At 56.9% G+C, this 20,402-nt stretch overlaps 10 protein-coding genes across 10 annotated transcripts; 5 read left to right on the plus strand and 5 right to left on the minus strand.

Annotated features, from left to right (window-relative positions):
• Positions 1–185: 185 nt before the first annotated feature.
• On the plus strand, positions 186–2,238 carry WHR41_07946 (uncharacterized protein; the record flags this gene model as incomplete). The annotated part of the gene is made up of 2 exons (XM_069376550.1): positions 186–480; positions 535–2,238. The coding sequence occupies exons 1-2, from the start codon at positions 211–213 to the stop codon at positions 2,236–2,238; spliced, it is 1,974 nt and encodes a 657-aa protein (XP_069226317.1). The 5' UTR covers positions 186–210.
• A 257-nt stretch (positions 2,239–2,495) lies between these two features.
• Positions 2,496–3,289, minus strand: WHR41_07947 (uncharacterized protein; the record flags this gene model as incomplete). The annotated part of the gene is made up of 2 exons (XM_069376551.1): positions 2,496–2,905; positions 2,968–3,289. 2 exons carry the CDS (start codon positions 3,287–3,289, stop codon positions 2,496–2,498), a joined length of 732 nt encoding a protein of 243 aa, XP_069226318.1.
• A 910-nt stretch (positions 3,290–4,199) lies between these two features.
• On the minus strand, positions 4,200–4,538 carry WHR41_07948 (uncharacterized protein; the record flags this gene model as incomplete). The annotated part of the gene is made up of 1 exon (XM_069376552.1): positions 4,200–4,538. The coding sequence occupies one exon, from the start codon at positions 4,536–4,538 to the stop codon at positions 4,200–4,202; it is 339 nt and encodes a 112-aa protein (XP_069226325.1).
• A 406-nt stretch (positions 4,539–4,944) lies between these two features.
• Positions 4,945–6,225, minus strand: WHR41_07949 (uncharacterized protein; the record flags this gene model as incomplete). Its single annotated transcript, XM_069376553.1, has 1 exon — positions 4,945–6,225. The coding sequence occupies one exon, from the start codon at positions 6,223–6,225 to the stop codon at positions 4,945–4,947; it is 1,281 nt and encodes a 426-aa protein (XP_069226326.1).
• A 405-nt stretch (positions 6,226–6,630) lies between these two features.
• Positions 6,631–8,039, minus strand: WHR41_07950 (uncharacterized protein). Its single transcript, XM_069376554.1, has 2 exons — positions 7,877–8,039; positions 6,631–7,815 (listed from the first exon to the last, which is right to left on the minus strand). The coding sequence occupies exons 1-2, from the start codon at positions 7,921–7,923 to the stop codon at positions 6,681–6,683; spliced, it is 1,182 nt and encodes a 393-aa protein (XP_069226280.1). The 5' UTR covers positions 7,924–8,039; the 3' UTR covers positions 6,631–6,680.
• Positions 8,040–8,240: 201 nt separating this feature from the next.
• cmd-1 (calmodulin) lies at positions 8,241–9,634 on the plus strand. Its single transcript, XM_069376555.1, has 5 exons — positions 8,241–8,384; positions 8,532–8,588; positions 8,650–8,665; positions 8,737–9,075; positions 9,137–9,634. Exons 1-5 carry the CDS (start codon positions 8,382–8,384, stop codon positions 9,169–9,171), a joined length of 450 nt encoding a protein of 149 aa, XP_069226279.1. The 5' UTR covers positions 8,241–8,381; the 3' UTR covers positions 9,172–9,634.
• A 376-nt stretch (positions 9,635–10,010) lies between these two features.
• WHR41_07952 (uncharacterized protein) lies at positions 10,011–12,216 on the minus strand. The gene is made up of 3 exons (XM_069376556.1): positions 11,860–12,216; positions 11,716–11,805; positions 10,011–11,631 (listed from the first exon to the last, which is right to left on the minus strand). Exons 2-3 carry the CDS (start codon positions 11,768–11,770, stop codon positions 10,133–10,135), a joined length of 1,554 nt encoding a protein of 517 aa, XP_069226282.1. The 5' UTR covers positions 11,771–11,805; positions 11,860–12,216; the 3' UTR covers positions 10,011–10,132.
• Positions 12,217–12,758: 542 nt separating this feature from the next.
• WHR41_07953 (uncharacterized protein) lies at positions 12,759–15,937 on the plus strand (the record flags this gene model as incomplete). Its single annotated transcript, XM_069376557.1, has 2 exons — positions 12,759–14,528; positions 14,579–15,937. The coding sequence occupies 2 exons, from the start codon at positions 12,759–12,761 to the stop codon at positions 15,935–15,937; spliced, it is 3,129 nt and encodes a 1,042-aa protein (XP_069226281.1).
• An 828-nt stretch (positions 15,938–16,765) lies between these two features.
• Positions 16,766–18,322, plus strand: WHR41_07954 (uncharacterized protein; the record flags this gene model as incomplete). The annotated part of the gene is made up of 2 exons (XM_069376558.1): positions 16,766–17,309; positions 17,373–18,322. 2 exons carry the CDS (start codon positions 16,766–16,768, stop codon positions 18,320–18,322), a joined length of 1,494 nt encoding a protein of 497 aa, XP_069226284.1.
• Positions 18,323–19,631: 1,309 nt separating this feature from the next.
• On the plus strand, positions 19,632–20,354 carry WHR41_07955 (uncharacterized protein; the record flags this gene model as incomplete). The annotated part of the gene is made up of 1 exon (XM_069376559.1): positions 19,632–20,354. The coding sequence occupies one exon, from the start codon at positions 19,632–19,634 to the stop codon at positions 20,352–20,354; it is 723 nt and encodes a 240-aa protein (XP_069226283.1).
• Between the last annotated feature and the right edge of the window lie 48 nt (positions 20,355–20,402).

Below are 20,402 nucleotides of genomic sequence, written 5' to 3' on the forward strand. Positions count from 1 at the left end.
CCGCCATGTCGAAACGGTCCTAAACCAAAGACTTGGCATGAACTATCACTAATGCCTGAATACGAAAGTTATCCCGGACTGCGCCCACATCCCGATCTACGAGGATCGGCATTCTGCCCTTTTGAGTGCCGAAACCTGCCACAAGGATACTTAAAGAACAACACGAGCACGACATGATGGAGGATTCTGTAGCTCCATTGTCACTGCAAAATGCAGCTCCTTTCATCTTTGGCGCTTGCGGCGTCAGCCACAGCCGCTGTCATTCCTTCCAAGCTCCACTTGACCGCGCGGCAGGAATCTGCTGTGAACGAGGGTTATGTCTTTGCCTACTTCACGGGCAACTCGATAGAAGGCGAGAACATCTTCCTCGCAGCCAGCAACGGCAACAATGCCCTTGATTGGCAGGAGCTTAATGGCGGCGAGCCAATCTTGACTTCGACTGAGGGCACTCGCGGTCTACGCGATCCATTCTTGATCAGTGTAAGGCGTTCGACTTCCAAAACCATCCAAATCGATTTCTGACATATCTCGCAGTCCCCAGACGGCGGAACCTTCTTTTTGCTGGCCACAGACTTATCTATTGGCTCTGGGACGTCTTGGGATACAGCAGTCCGCAACGGTAGCCGGTATCTCGAAATTTGGGAGTCTAACGATTTAGTCACTTGGTCTGAGCAGCGCCACGTTCTGGTCTCTCCACCCACTGCTGGCAACACTTGGGCTCCGGAGGCGTACTACGACACTAGCATCGGAGAGTATGTTGTCTTCTGGGCTTCTTCCCTATACGAAGAAGACGACACCGCACACGCAGGTACCACTTACCACCGTATGCTGTACGCTACTACTCAAGATTTTGTCACTTTCAGCGAGCCCCAAGTCTGGCAAGATGCCGGTACTGCCCGCATTGACTCCACGGTCCTCAAGGAAGGTGACCTGTTCTACCGTTTCACCAAAGATGAGGGTGGCGTTACCGGATGTACCGACATTATCCAAGAGAGCTCTCCTGATCTCCTGGCGCAATTGAACGGCTGGGAGATCGTGGCCTCCTGCATCGGCCGCGATGCCGGCGCACAAGCAGTCGAGGGACCAACAGCCTTCAAGTCGAACCCGGACGACGTGAACGGTGAGAAATTCTACCTCTTCGTCGACGAGTACGGCGGCAGAGGCTACATCCCACTCGAGACTGCCGACATCGCCAATCCCAACTGGACCTTGTCGAGCTCATACAACCTCCCTGGCGCCCCACGACACGGCACAGTCCTGCCAGTCACCGCCGCTCAGCTCGCTACAGTCACCGGTGCCCATGCCAAGCGCTCTCTGCACAAGCGCAGCACGCTCATCCCAGGCCTTTACGCCGATCCCAACATCGCCTCATTCAACGGCAAGTTCTACATTTACGCAACAACCGATGGCTTCGCTGGCTGGGGCGGCAACCAATTCTTCGTCTGGTCATCCGACAATCTCGTTGACTGGGTTCGCTCCGAAGAGCCCTTCCTCACGCTCAACGGAACCGACGGCAACGTGCCATGGGCCGTTGGAAACGCCTGGGCACCAACAATCGCCGAGAAAGACGGCAAATACTACTTCTACTTCAGCGGGCAGAACCCTCAGTACGACGCCAAGACGATCGGCGTCGCAGTCGCAGACTCACCAGAAGGGCCCTTCACCGCGCAAGAGACAGCGATGATCACAAACCAAGAAGCCATCACAACCGGCCAAGCAATCGATCCCGACGCCTTCCTCGACCCGAAATCGGGCAAGTACTACTTCTACTGGGGCAACGGTAGTCCGCTTGTGGCTGAGCTCGGCGACGACATGGTATCGATCCAAGCCGACACAACGGTCGAGATCTCAGGCCTTGAGGACTTCCGCGAGGGCCTGTTCATGGTTTACCGCGAGCCGTACTACCACCTCACGTATTCCATCGACGACACTGGCAGTGAGAACTACCGTGTCGGATACGCCACGGCGGATAGTCCTACTGGTCCGTTCACGTACCGGGGTGTGATCCTGCAGAAAGACGTTGATCAGGGAATCTTGGCTACTGGCCACAATTCGGTTCTAAATGTCCCCGGCACGGATGATTGGTACATTGCCTACCACCGTTTCAACATCCCCGATGGTGATGGCACGCACCGCGAGACGACCATTGATAAGCTTTTCTTCGACGAGGAGACCGGGTTGATTCAAAATGTGGTGCCGACTGTGAACGGTGTTTCTGAGCCGGTGGCTTGTCAGTGAGTTGAATGCTCAGCTGCGGACTGCCGACCATGGCATTTAACGTTGCCAACGAGAAATGAAATTTGTGACATTCTGATCCTGAACGCATATCTTCCATCGTACTTCGATTGCTAACGTGAGATAATGAAGGACCTAGACGCAGCCACTCGCCGGTTCATAACTGTCCACCTGCGGCACTTTAGCTGCCTGTAACCGCCGCCGAGCCTCAGCCTCCACAAGCGGCGACAGGTCACTTTTCAACTAACAGTGCATCTCAATTAGCATGTCGGCAACTTCGAGAGCAATCCTTGCGCTCCGCGGCAGTTAGCCGTGGTTGAGACCTTCGAAGAACTCCCGCTGCCCTTCGTGACACCCTTGTACTCCTGGCACACCTTCTTAGAAACACCGCAGGAGCCGCTGATGGTAGCCGTATCGCCATAGTTGGAGTTGATGCCCACGAGGTCGGAGGTAACGCCATTGACCTTGATGTTGCTGATCACGACGTTGCGCGGGCCTCCGTTGTTAGTGCAGTCGCCGCAGCTGCGGTAGACCTTGCCGACACCGACGAAGGTCGCGTCCTTGATGGTCACGGTTCCGCGGCCGTTGTGCTGGACGACTTTGTCTTTCGCGGCGTTGGCTCCGCCGCCCTGCCAGAGGACGTTGCCAGTTCCGAGAGCTGAGACCGCGTCTGAGTAGTCGATGTCAGCTTTTGCGATGCTTTGGATAAATACGAATCGAGGAAAACCTCACCTTCGCAGACGTCACGGAACCAAACGTTCTTCAGAGTGCATGCACCCTTGCAGTGGATGCCCTCCAGTTGCCTGGCGCCGATGATAACGTTGGAGATCGAAGCGCCATTGTTGAGAATGAACACCGCGCTCTCATCGCCCGTGTCAGCGTCGGTGTCGCAGTCACGACCGCGATCAAACTCCTTGTTGCCGAAGTCGACGCTACCGGAAATGACAGACGGCGAAGAGAGCGAGATGATCGACCCAGAGCGAGTGGGGATGTTGAGGGTTTGAGCGGCCGAAAAGGCTGCCAAAGAGGCGAGAAGAGCAGTGGTGTACAGCATTTTGGAATGGGATTTCGGCTTGTTGGAGAATCTTGCTTGAGGATCTGTTCTTTGAGGGGAGGTGGTATTCTATGGTCGTATTTATATCGTTTTCCTGACCGCCTGCTCGCTCTTCTAGAGTCCAGATGTTCCAACTGCCATGTGCCTATCCCCAATCCAGCACGGAGACATTGCTGTCGTCCTACGAGCATCGTCGTTAGTTGATTAATTTTGGCTTTCTGTCGTACTATGTAGCGGAGAATTCTCTGTCCGTAAGTCTTGACCTTTGTTGACTATACCATCTGTCGATGGTGGCTAAGGGTTTGATTGGTGGGATGCAGTTGTGCCGTTTCAGATTTATGGTTGTGAGGAGGTGGCGGGCCAAGGCCCGGTGACAAAAGATGTAAGCAGTTTTATGACCGAAGCTCGGTATGCCGAGCTAACGCCCTGAAAGCACTTTTAGGTTAGGTGTGCAGAAGTAGTAAGAGTATGGCTTGTGGCTGGAAGTTGACCAGGGTACATGCTGCATGCGTCCGATGACAGACGCGAAAAATTAGATATGCTGCCGCTAACTGGAGCGAGCTGACTGCATAGGCCGCCACAGTTTGACTTGAAAGACGCAGCATATGCATGGGTGACGATAATCCGGGGTTTCATGTCCAAATCGAACACGGGCCTGCTGTCACTTCTTCACCATGGGCCAAGCCTGAGATTTGAGTGGCTGTATTCAAGCCAGCTGAGATGATAATACAATCCCTCTCAACGATGCGATGTTGTCAAGCTCATAAGCCTCTTGGTCAGTCTGACGCCTGCGGTTGTTCATATGATACGCCAGTTGGTTAGACGCCCCTTTTTCTCCGAGGTCGAATTCTCCGCTCTCACAGCCTCGGCCTCACCTTCGACGCACCAGCCATGTTTTTCGTCCCGCTGTCTAGCGCGGCGCCAGACCAATGGATCTTTCCGCATCGATGCCCCTGTCCTTGGTAATGCCACCGCTAAATTGGTAGATGCTCTTCCTATCGACATAGCCGTCGATGTAGCTGGGCTCCCCAGCCAAAGGACGGACAATCGTTTGGCAGTCGACGCTGCAGACGTCCCTGTCCGTGGCGAACCAATCTCTGGTGGCATCGATGCCCTTCCCGCTGGCATCGCAGTCGATCTCACTGTCGTTCCCGGGGAGCGCTCCATGGGTCCTAATTTCGGTAGTCTCAGTATTGATCTCGCGGAACTCGTCTATTGAGCTGGGGATTAGTGGTGCGGGAGTCGACATCAAGCGGAAGAGTTTCACTGCCTAGAGATATTGCTTTGCCTCAGACCGAATCTTCGTATGTCGTGGAAACGCAAGTGGAACAGCGGCCAGATAGTTCTGAAAGCAAGCGTGTGGCGAGGCTAATACTAGGTCCTCATTGACTGAGAGTTGGATCCCAAGTGTTGGACAGCATCATAATTATGTTTGGGAAGTCGGAGTACAACGACCAGCCCGGTGCACATGTATTTGAGACACCTTTCTGTCAGTTCTACTCGAAGCTTGGACAGCTAAATCTCAGTCAGATAGATCCCAAAGAGGCGTACCTTCTTCTAAAGTTGCATTGCCCACAAGCAGGCTGTCCATCGGAGGAGACACATAGAATCAGCTCGGAGAACCCAACTGGCCTCCATTTCACCCCATTGACACATCACTTGCCCTCAGGCCTCCTCAACGCATCCGCCTCTCTGGCACACTGCTCCGCCATCTCCTCCTGCTCATCTGTCTTGCAAACCAGCACCTTCTTGCCCTCGCCACCCTCCTTACTAATCTCCTCCACAACCTCCTTGCCAACCTTCCCATTCTTCGCGCCATCAACCTCAAATCCCAAACACTGAACCTTCCTCCCGACCGCCTCCCTCAGCTGAACACCATGCTCACCAATTCCACCCGCAAAAACCAACGCATCCACCTTTCCCTCCAACTTTACAAAATACGACCCAACATACCCCACCAGACGATCCACAAAAACCTCAAACGCCAATTTCGCCATCTCATCCCCCTTCTCCGCCTTCGCACTCACCTCGCCGAAATCCGTCGTCCCCGCCAGCGCCTTCCACCCACTCTCCTTGTTCAGAATCTCCTCCGCGCGCGTGACGTGCAATTCCTTCGAGCTGCCAGGCGAAGGCTGGCCGGCGTCGTGCGTGAAGTGAAAAATCAAGCTGGGGTCGACGTCGCCGCTGCGAGTAGCACCTGGCAAGCCCGAGAGGGGCGTGAGTCCCATGGTCGTGTCGAGGGACTTGCCGTTGCGGATAGCGCAAGCGGAGGCGCCGGAGCCGAGGTGCAGGGCGATGATGTTGAGATCTTCCTGCGGTTTCTGGAGGTGGGAAGCGACGGTGCGGGCGATGTAGGCATAGGAGAGGCCGTGGAAGCCGTATTTGCGGAGTTTGTTCTGTTGGGCCTTCGCGGGGTCGATCATGTAGGTGCGTGCTGGGGCGGGGATGGAGGCGTGGAAAGCGGAGTCGAAGAAGGCGATGTTGGAGGCCTTTGGGACTGAGGCGTGGACGGCCTTGACGATCTCGAGGGCGCCGGCGTTGTGTAGGGGCGCGAGAGCGGACAGGGCCTCGAGGTGGTGGTAGGTGTCGCGGTCGATGCGGGTGGGCTTGTCGTAGTCGCCACCGTGGACGATGCGGTGGCAGGCGAAAGCGATGTCATCCGGGTGCTTGAGTTCCTCGAGGTCTGGGTCAGAGGTGAGGTGTTCGAGGATGGACTTGAAAGCATCTTGGGCGTTGGAGATGTTGTCGATTTTTTTCCCCTTCGCGACGGAGGTCGAGCCACGGGAGTAGGTGAGCGCCACTGGAGGTGCTGTGAGGCCTGCGATCGAGATGGAGGCTAATTGTTTGGGCGGCGAAGAAGAAGATGGGTTAAAGGTGTAGACAGAGACTTTCACTGAGGAGGAGCCAGCATTGATAGAGAGGATAATTTGGGACATCTTGACGGGATTCTGGAGTACAAGATTGTTCAACCCGAGCGGAATGTTTGGTTGATGAGAGCAATTAGGGCAGATATTTATTTCCCGGCTGAAGAGCGTTCGTCGATGCAATGAGGGTCTGATTAATGGAGAATGAAGGGAAACTGATTTTCTGGACCAACGTCTTACAGATTGAAATCACTTACCTCAGAATGCCCACCCGCATGATCTAGAGCTCCAGCTGTGACGTGTGAAGTCAGCGTTGATGCAGCAAAAGACGGCAGGGCAGCTTGAAGCTCCGCCAGGATCCGGCCGATCGCTGCAGATCCCGCCCGCCTACCACCCAGAGGCGATCTGCGAACGAACCGCATAGCGCTTGCGCAATAATACGAAAAAGCTTTGTCGGGACGATTCATGGGAGCCACGTGCGAATGATTGGGTATCATTGTAAGCTTTTGCAGCGTCATTGGTACAGGCTACAAGGGTATTATGCTATCGAGTGAGCCTATGCTTCTTCGCCGTCGTTGTTTCCATTCCGCTCGTCTTGATCCTACAGTGACCTCTTCACCCCAGCTGTTGTCAGCTTTCAAGTTGCGCAGCATCAGTTTCTCTGAACGCTCCGACTTGCTCTTCTTCGGCTTGATCAGCACGAGAATGAACATTCCGACAACTAGTAATATGAGCAGAAGTATAATCTTCCTCTTCGTGGTCTTCTTTTGGTAGCCCGTCGCGACGTTCAATTCCTTGTCTGCGGCTTTGACGTGTTCGGCGGTCCGCTCAACATTGTAATCGATTCTGTCCAGCAGAGACCCTTGGTCGATGACCATCGTCTGAAGGTCCTGGAAAATGTTCGATAGATCGATGACGCCCTGCGCGATCTTCTCAATTTCTCGCTCTCGCTGTTCGATAGCGGCATCGTGAACACCCGTTCGACGGCGTACTTGCGCTGTCTGTAGCAAAGTAGATTGGGCGCTGCTACGGTCCAGCTCTGAATCTTGCATTGCAGGGTCGGTGTATGGATTCGCAGCAACGTTGGGTGTGCCTGCTCTGCTGTCCAGACTAGCGCTCATGCCTCCCAATGACCGCATCTTCTTCAGATACGCAGCCTGCTTCTTGCGGAATGTGGTGCTGACCTCGCTGACACGGCTCGCGAGGGAGATCTTCAGATTGCGCGCCATCGTCTCGTCTTCCTTGGTGAGCCCTCCACGGTGTTCTTGCGTCCTGGCCTGCTCCTGCACCAGCTTGTCTATGCGCTTGATGGCAGATTGGCAGCTCGCGAAGCCGCGCGTGACCTCCATAGTCAAATCCTCGATTTCCCGCTCTTCGCGTGCCTTGACACTTTCGTCGTCGAATCCTGGGAGGACGTGCTTGGCGTGGAGTTGGTCCAGCTTCTTCATGGTGCCAGAAACGTCGGTCAGGCGCGAGGTGATCTCGTCCTGGATATCCAGCCATCGCGGAGGCAGGAGGTCCATCTCGATGACCGCATCGCCGTCGCCGTCGCCTGCTCCCAGCAAGCCGGCACTCTCGCTGTACGGATCGTTGCCTGCATTTCGACCGGGCTGACTGCGTGACGCAGGATGATGTGTGTATGACTGACGGTAGGATATGAAGCTGGAGAGGCTGGTGTTAGCAGTGCCCGAGGCGGAGCTGCGCACGGGAGGGCGAAGCGTACAGATTGGTCCTATCGCGCCAGGCGCCTAGGTTCAGCGCGGTAGACATGGCAGCGCTGTGATGGGGACTGCCTGCAGGAGCATCATGTGACAGTGCTTCGGGCGTCCATGTGTCGTGTGAGGTATGTTAGGGTAGCGAGGATGAGGTCAATGGGGTTGCTGCGGCCAAGGCATCATTGCTGGCTGGTGCTAGTGGTGCCTCACTCCGCGCTGCGACGCCGGACTGCCTGCTAGCTGGCTTCGTTCCAGCCTCAGCACCTCAGCCCGCCCCGTAAGGCATCGAATTCAGGCAGGTCTGGCGGCGTCAGGGTTCGCGCGCGGGCAGCAGCGATTCTGGATGCCCCCCAAAAGTGACGAGCGACCTCCACTCTCCGCCGCCAGCACACGCCTGTTTGCTCCCAACACCCACCACCCTCCCGCCGCCTGCATCACCACACCGTCGCCGCCAGCCCACCGCCCTACGACTCCACTCACACAAACCCCTCGGCGACCACAAACCACCACAACATGGTATGCCCTCAGCTCACCGCTCCACCCCACGTCTGGCTCGCGATACCCCGCCCTGCCAGCAAAACAAACCAGCTGTGGGCGAAAGGAGCGCCCGCGACCGCGCACGCATTGGTACACGGGCAGCGCTGACCGCGGTTGTGCTCGCAGGCCGATTCATTGACTGAGGAGCAAGTCTCCGAGTTCAAGGAGGCTTTCTCCCTCTTCGTAAGTGTCTGCCTGATTACGCGGCGAGCAAGGCTACGGCGAGGCTGACTCTCTGAAACAGGACAAGGATGGCGATGGTACGCAAAAATCCGGGAAACACACGCAACATGCAAGAGAGTAAGAAGTGTCTGACAAAACAACCCCACAGGCCAGATCACCACCAAGGAGCTGGGCACCGTGATGCGCTCGCTGGGCCAGAACCCCTCCGAGTCCGAGCTGCAGGACATGATCAACGAGGTCGACGCCGACAACAACGGCACCATCGACTTCCCCGAATTCCTGACCATGATGGCGCGCAAGATGAAGGACACCGACTCCGAGGAGGAGATCCGCGAGGCCTTCAAGGTCTTCGACCGCGACAACAACGGCTTCATCTCCGCCGCTGAGCTCAGACACGTCATGACCAGCATTGGCGAGAAGCTCACCGACGACGAGGTCGATGAGATGATCCGCGAGGCTGACCAGGACGGTGATGGAAGGATCGACTGTATGTGGAGAGCACGAGATCGCTCTATTTCCATCTTCACTTGCTGAGATCTTACACACAGACAACGAGTTCGTGCAGCTCATGATGCAGAAGTAGCGCACTTGCGCCACATCTGCTTCGCCACGAAAAGTGATGACCCTCCATGCACGGCCACCTCGTCTACAGGATCATCCCACCATCTTGGCTGGAAATCAAAAAGCGAGCGAAACGACCTATGGAAGTCCCCTAGACGAATCCCTTTTCCCACACATGCGGTATCCACGGATCTGATCTCTGTTCCCCCTGCAAGACAGTTAGGCGAGCCTCGCCTGATCGGGGCCCGGTCATGAGCGTTAGCAAGGAATGGATTTATTTTGTTTCTTCCTGCCCTGCATTTCCTTGATTTTAGTCTACCTTGAGGATCCCAATCGAGGGGAAATGGAATATCATGCGAGATGACTAGTTGTGCTCACGTTTCACCCATAGCGACTGAGTCATCGCCCTCTTGCTTGCGTTGATCGTATCTTTCATCTATCATCATTACCGTAAAATGCGACAGTTCGATGTCTACCATTCTATATCTGCGCCTAGACTCGCAAGACCCAAGCTAAGCAACGGACCGGTGAAAGGCGAACCGGACCCTTGCTCTTGGGCTGGGCAGCTTTGCATAACAACATGCATGTCATATATGGACCCCTTCGCGCCCGTATACAGGAAAAGGCTCTGAACAAGGGTTGTGAACACTTCTCCGCCGATACCTTGTAGTGTTGATAGCTTGCCCTGGCTCGGCAATGACTGCGGCAGTTGGAAGAAATTCAACTCTCAGCAGGTCTCCCCAGCCTGGACCCAACGCTTGGCGTCAGACAAGCTGTACCGCAGCGGGTGTCGCTGTTTGTTTCGCAGGGATACCAGGACAAGAACGGTGGTTGATCACGAGACTAAAGTACTTGCATAACTCAAATCTCAATACGTTTTTCCATTTTTCAAATCTACAGGGTATCGCCGACTCTATTATATCCAAATCCAAACCTCCCGACTCGCAAAATCTTTGAGGTACCTACCTGACACTCATCTCTACTTACCAAGCAGTGATATCATCCACCTCGGCCTCACCAAACGTGCTCTCCTTCGCCTGCTCGACCTTCTTCGCGGCCGGCGGCCAATTGACCGGCTCGCGCGCCATGATATCCGGCAACGCCTTGTGCAAGAAATCGAGCAAGAACCGGTTCACCTGCCTGAACTCGAGCAGGAACGCGTCGTGGCCCTCAGGCGAGTCGATGACCTTCAGCTCCGCGCCCGGGATGCTCGCCGCGAGCTCCTGCTGCTCGGCGAAGGTGAACAGGCCGTCGGACTGGATGCCGAGCACGAGCGTGGGCTGCTTGATCAGGGCGAGGGCGGCGTGCACGGCGGCGTCCGGGTTGGCGTGCGCGGGGTCGTCGTCGGTGCGCTGCCGCGAGACGTCGTGGGTGTCGAGCTTGCGCGTGATGGCGATGTAGCAGTTTGCGTCGAAGCGCTTGATGAACTTCTCGCCCTGGTAGCGGAGGTAGGACTGCGCGGAGTAGTAGGTGGAGATGGGCTTGTTCTTGCGCGCGGAGGGGCGGACGGGCACGGGCACCTCGGTGCTGCCGGAGAACTGCGGGTCGGTGATGTTGACTGTGGACGGGGCGGGGATGGAAACGGAGTCGAGGGAGGCGTTGCTGCTGGTGCGGCCAGGCAGGCGGGGAGAGCCGGCGTTGCGGTGGCCTTCGTTGTGGATAGCGAAGTGCTCGTTGCCGGGCGTGGAAGCAGGCGCGGCGCCGTTGATGTTTTGGCGGCGCGAGGGGTCGGGCGTGTTGCGGCCAAAGCGGGCTTCGAAGGAGTCGCGGCTGCGGTAGGTGAGGAGGGCAGACATGCGCGCGGCCCCTAGGCCGGTGGTCGGAGGGTCGTCGCGCGTGTAGTAGCCGTCGTCGTACTTGGGGTCTGAGTAAATGCTCTGGCGCTGAGCCTCGCCCCATGAGATGCCCCAGGCGGAGTAGCGGGCTGAGGTCGCGATCGGAATGATTGTGCGGACGTAGTCTGCGCCGAAGTAGGCGAACTCCAGAACCAGCATGCCACCCATGGAACCTCCGACTACCGCGGCGATTTGCTTGACACCCAGATCGTCGAGGAGCAGCTTGAAGAGGTTGACGTCGTCGCGGACGGTTGTGAGCGGGAACTCAGGTCCGTACTGTTCATTGCCGGGTATGCCGTCTTTCGCCGTCACCGGACTGGCGCTGCCGTAAGGGCTTCCCGGGCTGTTCACGCAGACTATGAAGAATCGGCTCATGTCAAATGCTCTTGCTTCCTTTCCGGGCTCGCCCGGTCCTCCCATCAATGGACCCCACCAGTCTCCTACATCCGCGCTTCCCGTCAAGGCGTGGCATATCACCATTGCATTATCGGCGGCAGGCGACAAGGTGCCGTAGGTTTTGTAGGCAACCGGAACATTTCTGAGGGTTACGCCAGACTCGAGGACGAATTCGGGAACGACGGCGATTTCTTGGTCGGGGATCAATTGGACATAGGGATTCTCGATTTGTTCTTCGGGCTTGATTCTCCCTGTCACATATGTGTAAGCTCATGCACAGCGGACTTCGTTGTTTTCGCTGCCCGTTTCGAGCAGACGGACGCGGGGTCGCATACTGTAGCGGCCGCTATCGGCCTTGGGCAGAGAGCCATTGGTGGTCTCAGTGGACATGGTCGGTATCAGACAGGTACAGTGCTACGGGAGGACTGTGGAAGAGGGTTAGCCGTCGTGAAGGCATGACAATGGCTGAAGCAACATACCGAGGCACTTTTTTTCCGATGAGTCGAGTGGGATGGGATGACGCTGTCAGCAGCAAGCACGCAAGCATGAAAGTGTGGGGTTGCCGTCGGCGGGAGGGCGCGTTTTGTGTAGGGCTCCTTCATCGTCGCGGTCGCACCGTCGGCGAAGGAAGCGGTTTCTCCCTATACCTACCTCACCACACGCACGCTGGGCTCGAGGATGGTCGACTGGCTCAGATTGCCTCGGTGCCGCTGAAGTTATCATGTTGAGCGCCTCATCAGTCCGGGCACAGAAGGGCCTGAGGCTGCACGCGAGACAGGAAGACCCGCAGTCGCGGAAAAGCGCACCTCACCGTCGCCCTCTGCGACGACGCTCCCGCACTCGCTCCGCCCCGCCGTCTTCACGGCCAATTCACACTGCTCAGAGGTCGTCGTTCTTGTCATCAGCGGCTTGACGGATAACTTCGGATGACGCTCCGGTTGCTCGCTGTCGCGACTGTTCTAGAAGCTCCAGGCGCCCGCGGGCCGCAGTCGTCTCCGCAGCATCTGTCCGGCCGACCGTCTGTTCTATCGGTCGTTTCCATGACTGGCAGACATGGGTTGCAGGCCATCATGGCAACAAAGGTTTGCTGCGTTCTTAATCGGTGCCGTCGAGCGTTGTGCAAACGTTTCGGAGCATATGCCCGACTCCTAACAAACCGCCATGATAACGAAATGGCATTCTGACAAGCTCCGACCACCGGATCACCCATGCGACCCGCGGAGGCATGTCGCGGCGGCCTCGGGCCGGCAGACCCACAAGTACCGTGCCTCTTCAACAGAGGGTGGCGATTCAGCGTGCGACCAATCTCTCGCTGACATTTGCTTGCAACTGACGGTCCTGCAATAGCCCTCATGCTGCACTGGCTAACGCCTCCGCCATGGCGTTGACGTGCGAGCAATCCGCCGCCATAGCGGATCGTCAGCGGGTTTGGGAAGTTCGCCGCTTTTGCCAGGCGAGGTACGCACATTGGCAGCCTGCGCCCGGCGAGGATGTCGACGACCTATCCAGGCCATCCGAGCAGGATGGTGCTCTTTCAGCCATGCTCCGCTGTTTGCTACACGAGCTTGATGGAGATGTTGCCGCAATATCGCTTCTCGACGAGGATACGCAGCATTTCATTTCCATCGTCCACAGATCAACGATGCACCAGCCAGCCATAGGAGCTGCGGAGTGGTACGGTTGCGCGCAGGTTGACCACCGGGGAGGCATTTGCGAGAAGACTATTACCATGGAAACGACTTCTGGAAAACATCCTGTTTACGAGGTTCTCGACCTTTCCACAGATGAAACCACCAAGTCCTTATCCATTGTGGACGGCACAGTAGCCAAATTTCGGCACTACGCGGGCGTGCCCATCTCTGCACCCAACGGGATGAAGATTGGCACTGTGTTTGTATTTTCAAACCAAGTCAAGGAAGATCCCTTGCCGCCAAATCAATCCCGATTCATGTGCGACACCACTCGTCATGTCACACTTCAACTCGTTCAAACCCTTCAAGCTTTGGAGAACCAGCGATCTCTACGCAGCAACTCGGCAGTGTCTTCTATGCTGAACGCCCGAGTTCCAGGAAGGACCAATAATTTGGCTCAGACGCTCGAGGGGATCACAACACCAACATCAAATACTTCTCTCATGACCGACATTTACCAGTCGGCTGCAAAACTACTACAACAAGGCTTCGAATTTGATGGCGTACTGATACAAGAGCTACCGGTGTTCAACGCCGCTTCAAAGGTCCAAAGACCACCAAAAGATAAAGTACTCGCTAGACACAGCAGCCCGAATGTCCAGTTGCCAGGGCCCGTGAAGGATCATATCGCCGAACAGCTCCTGGAAGAATTCCCGCTGGGCGCTGTTGTGCATTTGTTATCCGATCATGAGGGCGGAACGTTCCTCGCTTCTTACCAGGGAAGTCCTTCGAGAGGGGAAATACGGCTGGAACTTTGCGAGCAATTTCCCCAAGCTGAGCAGTTCTTGTTCATGCCCCTCAGAGACAGCTTTCACGATCGAGATGTCGCCTTCATCCTTGGGTATGCGTCTAAATCTCCCAGGGTGTTTTCCGGTAACACAGATTTACCCTCCTTGTACTCTTTCAGCATGGCCATCATGACCCAGGTTCGACGTCTCGAAGCTCAGATCCTGTCGAGAAACAAGTCAGACTTTCTTGGCTCCATGTCGCACGAGATGCGGAGCCCACTGCATGGGATACTTGCTTGCATCGAATTGCTGCAACAGACAGACTGCATTGCACACCAAGTCGATTTGCTCGAAAGTGCAGAGGCCTGCGGGCTTCAGCTTCGCGAGAACATCGACAATATCCTTCTTTATTCGAACATTGGATCACCCACTCCGAACTCCGAGAAGCCAGATCACACAAACTTTGAGGATCATCCAGATGACACGAGCGGGAAGGATACAATGCTGGCTCTAGTTCAGGACACTATTTGCAGAAGTGACAGGAAGTGGAAGAGCACAAAGCCTGCCAACGGACACGAAAGCGGACTCTGGAAGCCGGACAATCGCAAGTCGACCAATCGATCGATTGATCCGACTCTTCACACCATCATCACTGTAGACGCAAACCCACGGGCGAATTTTCCTCTCCTGCGCTACTCGGGAATTGGAGTCATAATAAACAACTTGTTGGTTCGTATTCTGATATTCATTTCGAGAGGAATTCTTGCTGATTTCTTCAGGGTAATTGCATCAAATTTACACGACCGGACGGGTGCATTCGAGTCAGTCTGGACACCAAAGAGGACACCGTAAACCTCCGATTCGTGGATTCTGGACGCGGCATGTCCCCCGACTACGTCAAGAACTCACTTTTAGTACCCTTTGCGCAACAGAACCCTTTGGACACGGGCACTGGGCTTGGATTAGCACTCGTCCAGAACGCTGTTCTATCACTTGATGGAGAAACGAGCATTGACACCGACGAGTCAAAAGGCACGGAAGTTCACGTTTCGCTTCCTTGGAACCGCCTCGCCGTCCGTGCGTGTAACGCCAATGGAGATGCAGACTGCCAGAATCCTCACGAGTACAAACAAGATCTGTCATCGCTGAGCGTGCGGCTTCTGACTCCATCGAGATGGCAACATTCGGAAAGCGTGCGCCATCAGCGATCTCTCGAAACACTTACCACTTCTCTGGCACGAACGTTTCGAACCTGGATGAACCTGGAGTTCAAAATCTGGGAACCATCTGACGTTTTGCCCCAGGTCATGGTGGTCCTCAGCACCGACCTTGATCTCCTGAAAGATGCGGCCGGCGAAAGCTTCGGCAGCATACAGAAAATCATACTCTGCCCAGATCAGCAAGCAGAAGAGACGATCGAAGCGTTAAACCCAGCTCCCTTCACCACAATCGCCGGTCCGATTACTCCCTATAAGGCGTGCGCTGCAGTCTCTCTATGCAAAGACAATATTCAGGATGGGCCAGAGGCCGAAGCAGACTCCTTTTGCGACCAACCGATCACTCAAATCCGCCAGCCCACGGACGAAAATCAACGTCGGGCTTCATCAATAACCTCACTCGCAATCCAACCCGACACGGACCGTGAATCAAGATCCAATCACCTCAGTACGCGAACCTCCCTCTCTATTCCCTACCGAAGTCGCTCCCGCCAACGCCATGCCGAACCGCCAGCCGAGCCGCGCTTCCTCTTGGTCGACGATAACGCCATCAACCTCAAAGTTGTCAGCATGTACGCGAAGAAGTGCAGTAAGCAGCCCTCTACTTCAGCCGGTGGCGGGCAGGAAGCGATCGACGCTTTCAAGACCGGCGACGGCTTCGACATCATCCTGCTCGATCTCTCCATGCCCGAAGTCTCGGGTTTCGACGTCGCGGCCGCAGTGCGCAAGTTAGAGGAGAGCGAGGGTTACGCGCGGCCGCGCACGTACATTGCTGCGCTGACCGGGCTGGTCAGCGATAAGGATCGTGACGCCGCGTTTGCGGCAGGCGTGGATGAGTACGTGACCAAGCCGGCCACGCTGAAGGATCTGCAGCATGTTGTTGCGAATTGGCGAGGGGCGAAGGAAATGCCGCCTCGATGACGCTTACTTCAAAGATAGCCGGTTGGCTAAGTCATGACTATTTATACGCTTCCGACGGTATTCCCTGATGAAAGGGAGCCGTGTGCGAAGAACCGGGGACCAAGCGCAGAGGTGCGCGTTTCACAATTATGTGTCCGCGACCTCAATCGTTGTCAACACCCCATATCGCGAAGAGGCAAAGGGTTACATATTCTGACGAAAGATGGCTTGCCGAGGTCACGCGACCACGAATAATGAAAAACAACGGGGCGACACATTCTTGCTAGCTGATGGGTGCCGGCATAGGAACGAGTCGAGAAACATAAGCTACAGCTACACGATTCGCTCTCAGCTTTTTCTGAGAGAGATACAATGCCACAACTCGCTTCGTCTTCGTCACAAATGTCTTCTGACTCGAGCTATCAAACATCTGTCTCGATGAATCCTAAGCTAAGCGTGGCGTGGAGAAGCTCTGGCACAGCGGACTTCGCAACCATATCAGGCAAGCGGGGCCACTCACGTGCCTGTCAAGAGCACAGCTCCTCACTACGTAGCTTATCACCTTCATTATCTCTGATAGGGCGTGGCCTATCAAGTTCGTGAAGTGCTATTGGGCGCGCACGACATGTAGCTATACCCTGCTGCGCTCAGTTAGGAATGGTTGTCCTTTGCCACGACGCGGGGTTGGTAGCATGCGAAGGTATCGCACGGCGGTATCTTAAGGTATTCTCTTGCTCTGCGGTATCTGTGTTGCCTCTTATGTTGCCTACTATTTAGAGCAAACACGGCGATACGATCCAGACGCTTTTTCGCAGCACGAAATCAGCGGTACGGGCGAGGTTGCACAGCATGTTGCCGTTCGTCCTGATCGCTTTGGGGGCCCTGTTCTTCATTTCGGTCGGCGTGGCCCTCACCTTGGACAGCAAACAGCGAGAAGTTGTTTTGAAGCGATTCGAAATCCGACGCCGACGAGCAACAGGCTCACTGACGCCACCACGATCTCTTTCGCCCGAGAAGCAGGGTTCATCAACGAAAAAGGCTCCCACCGGGCCAGACTTCAGCGACGCCTTCCCGCCGAGTCGCAGAGAGGCTTTAGCTGACCTACCTTCCGACGCATTGAAAGGACCTGGTAAATCGGCGAAGGAACTATCCCAAGTCCCGCCAGACTACAGCAAGAGGTTGCCCAGCGAGAACGCCTGGGATCCCGAGACTCAAGCGGGACATGCCACCGCAACCGGATTCACTCTTGAGGAGATTAGGCGATTGGGCGACTTTCCAGACTACGCAGCGCTCAGTGGCGTGCCCCTGCCGGCCGAATACAAGGGCTTTGATATTACCAAAGCGAAGCCTAGACCTTTCCGTCCCCTAAGATGGGCCTACCATCAGACAATGTGTAAGCCGCATAAGAAACATCAAACGTGTGGCGCAGCCCGACCATGCTGACGGGCGGAAATAGCGCTGACCAAACTCGAGACGGATTGGTGGCTCGAGCTCGAGAGCAGCTACGTCGAGCGCATTGCGCAGCGTCAAGCCCTATACCAACAGGACGGGCCCATGGTCCTACAGCAGCTGCCGGGCGCCGAGCTGGCGGCCAAGGAGCTCATGGAGATGAGCCTCGAGTTCCTCTGCGCGCGCTACCCGCACTACTTCCGGCTGGACAAACGCGCAATGCGCTTCTACAACAGCATCCTCAACACCACCACAGACCTCCGCGCCACGCCGCCCCTCCACGTGCTGCTGGACAACGTGCCGGAGGACTTCGCGTGCATGCTGCGCGACCCGGCCACGGGCCTGTACAGCTTCCGCGCGGGCGTGATCTGCTCGAGCCTGGGGTGGAACGTGGGCAGCAAGATCGGGCTGCGGCTGGACGAGATCCACGCGCCGATCCCGGACTACGCGGCCAAGATGCAGTTCTCGATGGACCGCTACTTCAGCAAGAAGCCGACGGACAAGCCCATCCAGCGCGGCTCGTGGGGGCTCGAGATCGACGAGCCGCTGTTCATGCCGCCGGGCGCGGCGCACGAGGCGCTGCGCGAGACGCAGGACCCCTCGCACACGCTGGAGCGCTGCCACTTCCGCGTCGACTGGCAGACGCTGCGGCGGCTGCCGCTCTCGGGCGCGGTGGTGTTCAACTTCAAGGCGCTGTTCACGCCCGTGGCGGAGTTCAGGGACGAGCCGTACGTGCCGGCGCTGCTGCTGAAAGTGCTGCGCGAAGGCAAGCGCAGCCTGATGGAGTACAAGAACACATGGCACACGGAGCACGTGGTGGTGCCGGCGCTGGAGCGGTTCGCGAGCGAGCAGGTGGCGGCTGGCTTGGTGGAGGAGGATTGGGAGCCGCACACGCTGGCCGAGTCGCCCTTCTTCCCCGGGTGGAGGGAAAAGTGGGGGCGCCAACAGGGCGTCTGATGGCATCGAGGGTTGGCACAGGGGAGTGGTCAGGCCACGGCGGGGCGCTGCTGTCAGGCCAGGCGTGCGTGGGGTTGCGAGACTGTTTGATGTGAATAGAAGTACCTACACTCACCGATATGTCTAGCTATTGCACGCCGAGAGTCTGACGCGGCTGTGAAGTGCTGGGCAAAGTCTTATTGCATGTGTACACGGTGCAATCTAACGGTGAGCACATGGCGCGATGCCCGCGTGAGACTTCCAGACGAGCCGATCGTGTGTTCAACGGCTCGCGCGGCTGAAAGAGCTGCGCTGTATGCTGTGGGGGCGTCATACGTGATTGCGCTCTCGTATCTTGCCGAACGCCATGTCTCTCCTAAACAATAGCGCCGGGCCGGGAGATGGGGATGGGAGGTCGTGGCGTTCATCTCCACACGCCCAGTGCGCAGCCCCAAAGGCGAAGCGATCGGCGGCGCCGCCTTAGGTGGTACAAGCAAATCGGCAAGGCTTGTGCCGAATCTTGGTCGGCGTGCATCATGCGCTTTAATTAGAGCTGCAGCTGGCCCAGCCATTCGCCCACCACCGCGCGCAGCCCGCCGTGCCCGCCTCCGTCCCCGCCGCCGTCGTGGATGCCGTCCCCAGCCTCCGCCAGCCACTGACACCTTACATTAATATATGCGTATGTCAAGTAGATGCCTCCGTGGCACATTCAGACCTGCTCAACAACATGTCCCGCGTGCTGCGCGTCTCCTTGCGCAATGTCGATCAATCAAACTAACCGGCCACTGATACCGCCGCAGGAGCATTCAGCCTCTCGCTACCGCACAATCCCTCTGTCAGCCCAGGGTCAGATGTCAGCAATGCCTGTCCATACATAGCCCAATGCAGGACTCCGCCTCGCTTGTTGATCGGGACCCTATCATAGCCTCCCGCTCTTAATGTCCGACCTGCAGCCTTAGCGTTTGATGCGCCAAGGGCGAGCAGGGCCGCCTGCCCTGCTGATGCATAGCGACTAAGCCCTCGTGCATTTCCAAAAGTAACCGCTAACTTGCCTGACCGGGCCTTGGTGCGCCATGATCGGCCTGCTATCGAAAGCATGATGGGTCTTGGTGCCGGTATAAGAGTCTCCAAGCTCCGCCTTGGGAGACTATGCTTTCTGCAGCAAACGGTCTTCCAAAACAACTTACCTGCCTCTTCGTCGCTGCTTTCCATCGTGCTCCGCTCGCTTCAGAACACTATCGTTTGATACCTGACACCTGAGGTCAACTGTACCATAATCCGCCCGGGCATTTCCTAAGACATCTCCCCGCCACCGCCAACAATACCCACAATGCCTTCCATCAGCTCCGTTGCCCTCTTCTCCCTCGCCGTCCTCGGCGCCACCGCTGCTCCTTCCGAGAAGCGCTGGAACAACCGCCATGGAGGCCGATGCCTCAGCGACGACCAGGCCGAGCAGGTCGCCGACACCTGGGCGTCTCTCATCACCGACTACAGCGACGCTCTCGCTGACGCGACCCTGACCGAGAACTTCACCGACTACTCCGAGTCCGTCAACACCCTCATCAACTCCTGCCCTCAGGGCGACGCGGCCAAGCCCCTCCCGCTCCTCGACCCGACCTTCACAACCCGCGACGCCTTCAAGCTCGGCCAGGGCCAGCAGCCCGCGATCAACTTCCAGCGCCTCAACCTGTGGCACAGCTGCAACGCCGTCAACCTGCGCTGGATGACGACCAACACCGCGCCGATCCCCAACCCCAAGCCCGTCGTCGGCCTGATCGCGCTCGAGGTCTCCAAGAACCCCGACTGGAACGCCCAGTACCCGTGGCTCATTAACACCGTCTACAGCGAGTTCGACGCCGGCGCGTGGCTGCAGAACCTCGTCGAGGCCGGCATCTGCTCGTCCGGCGCCGGCCTGCCCGGCAGCGGTGCGGCGAACTGCTCCGCCCCTGCTGCGCCTGAGCCGACTGCCAACTCCACCGTCCCTGCGACTCCCTCCACTCCGGCCGAGCCGTACTCCACCCCTGAGCCCACCGACGACTGCGACGAGGAGTAAGCGTTGCCATCAGTGCAGCTGAGCGGACACTCGACCGACCTGTTTCAC

This window comes from Cladosporium halotolerans (assembly GCF_011745625.1).
Source record: "Cladosporium halotolerans strain TM138-S3 chromosome Unknown Sca38, whole genome shotgun sequence".
Lineage (NCBI taxonomy): Eukaryota > Fungi > Ascomycota > Dothideomycetes > Cladosporiales > Cladosporiaceae > Cladosporium > Cladosporium halotolerans.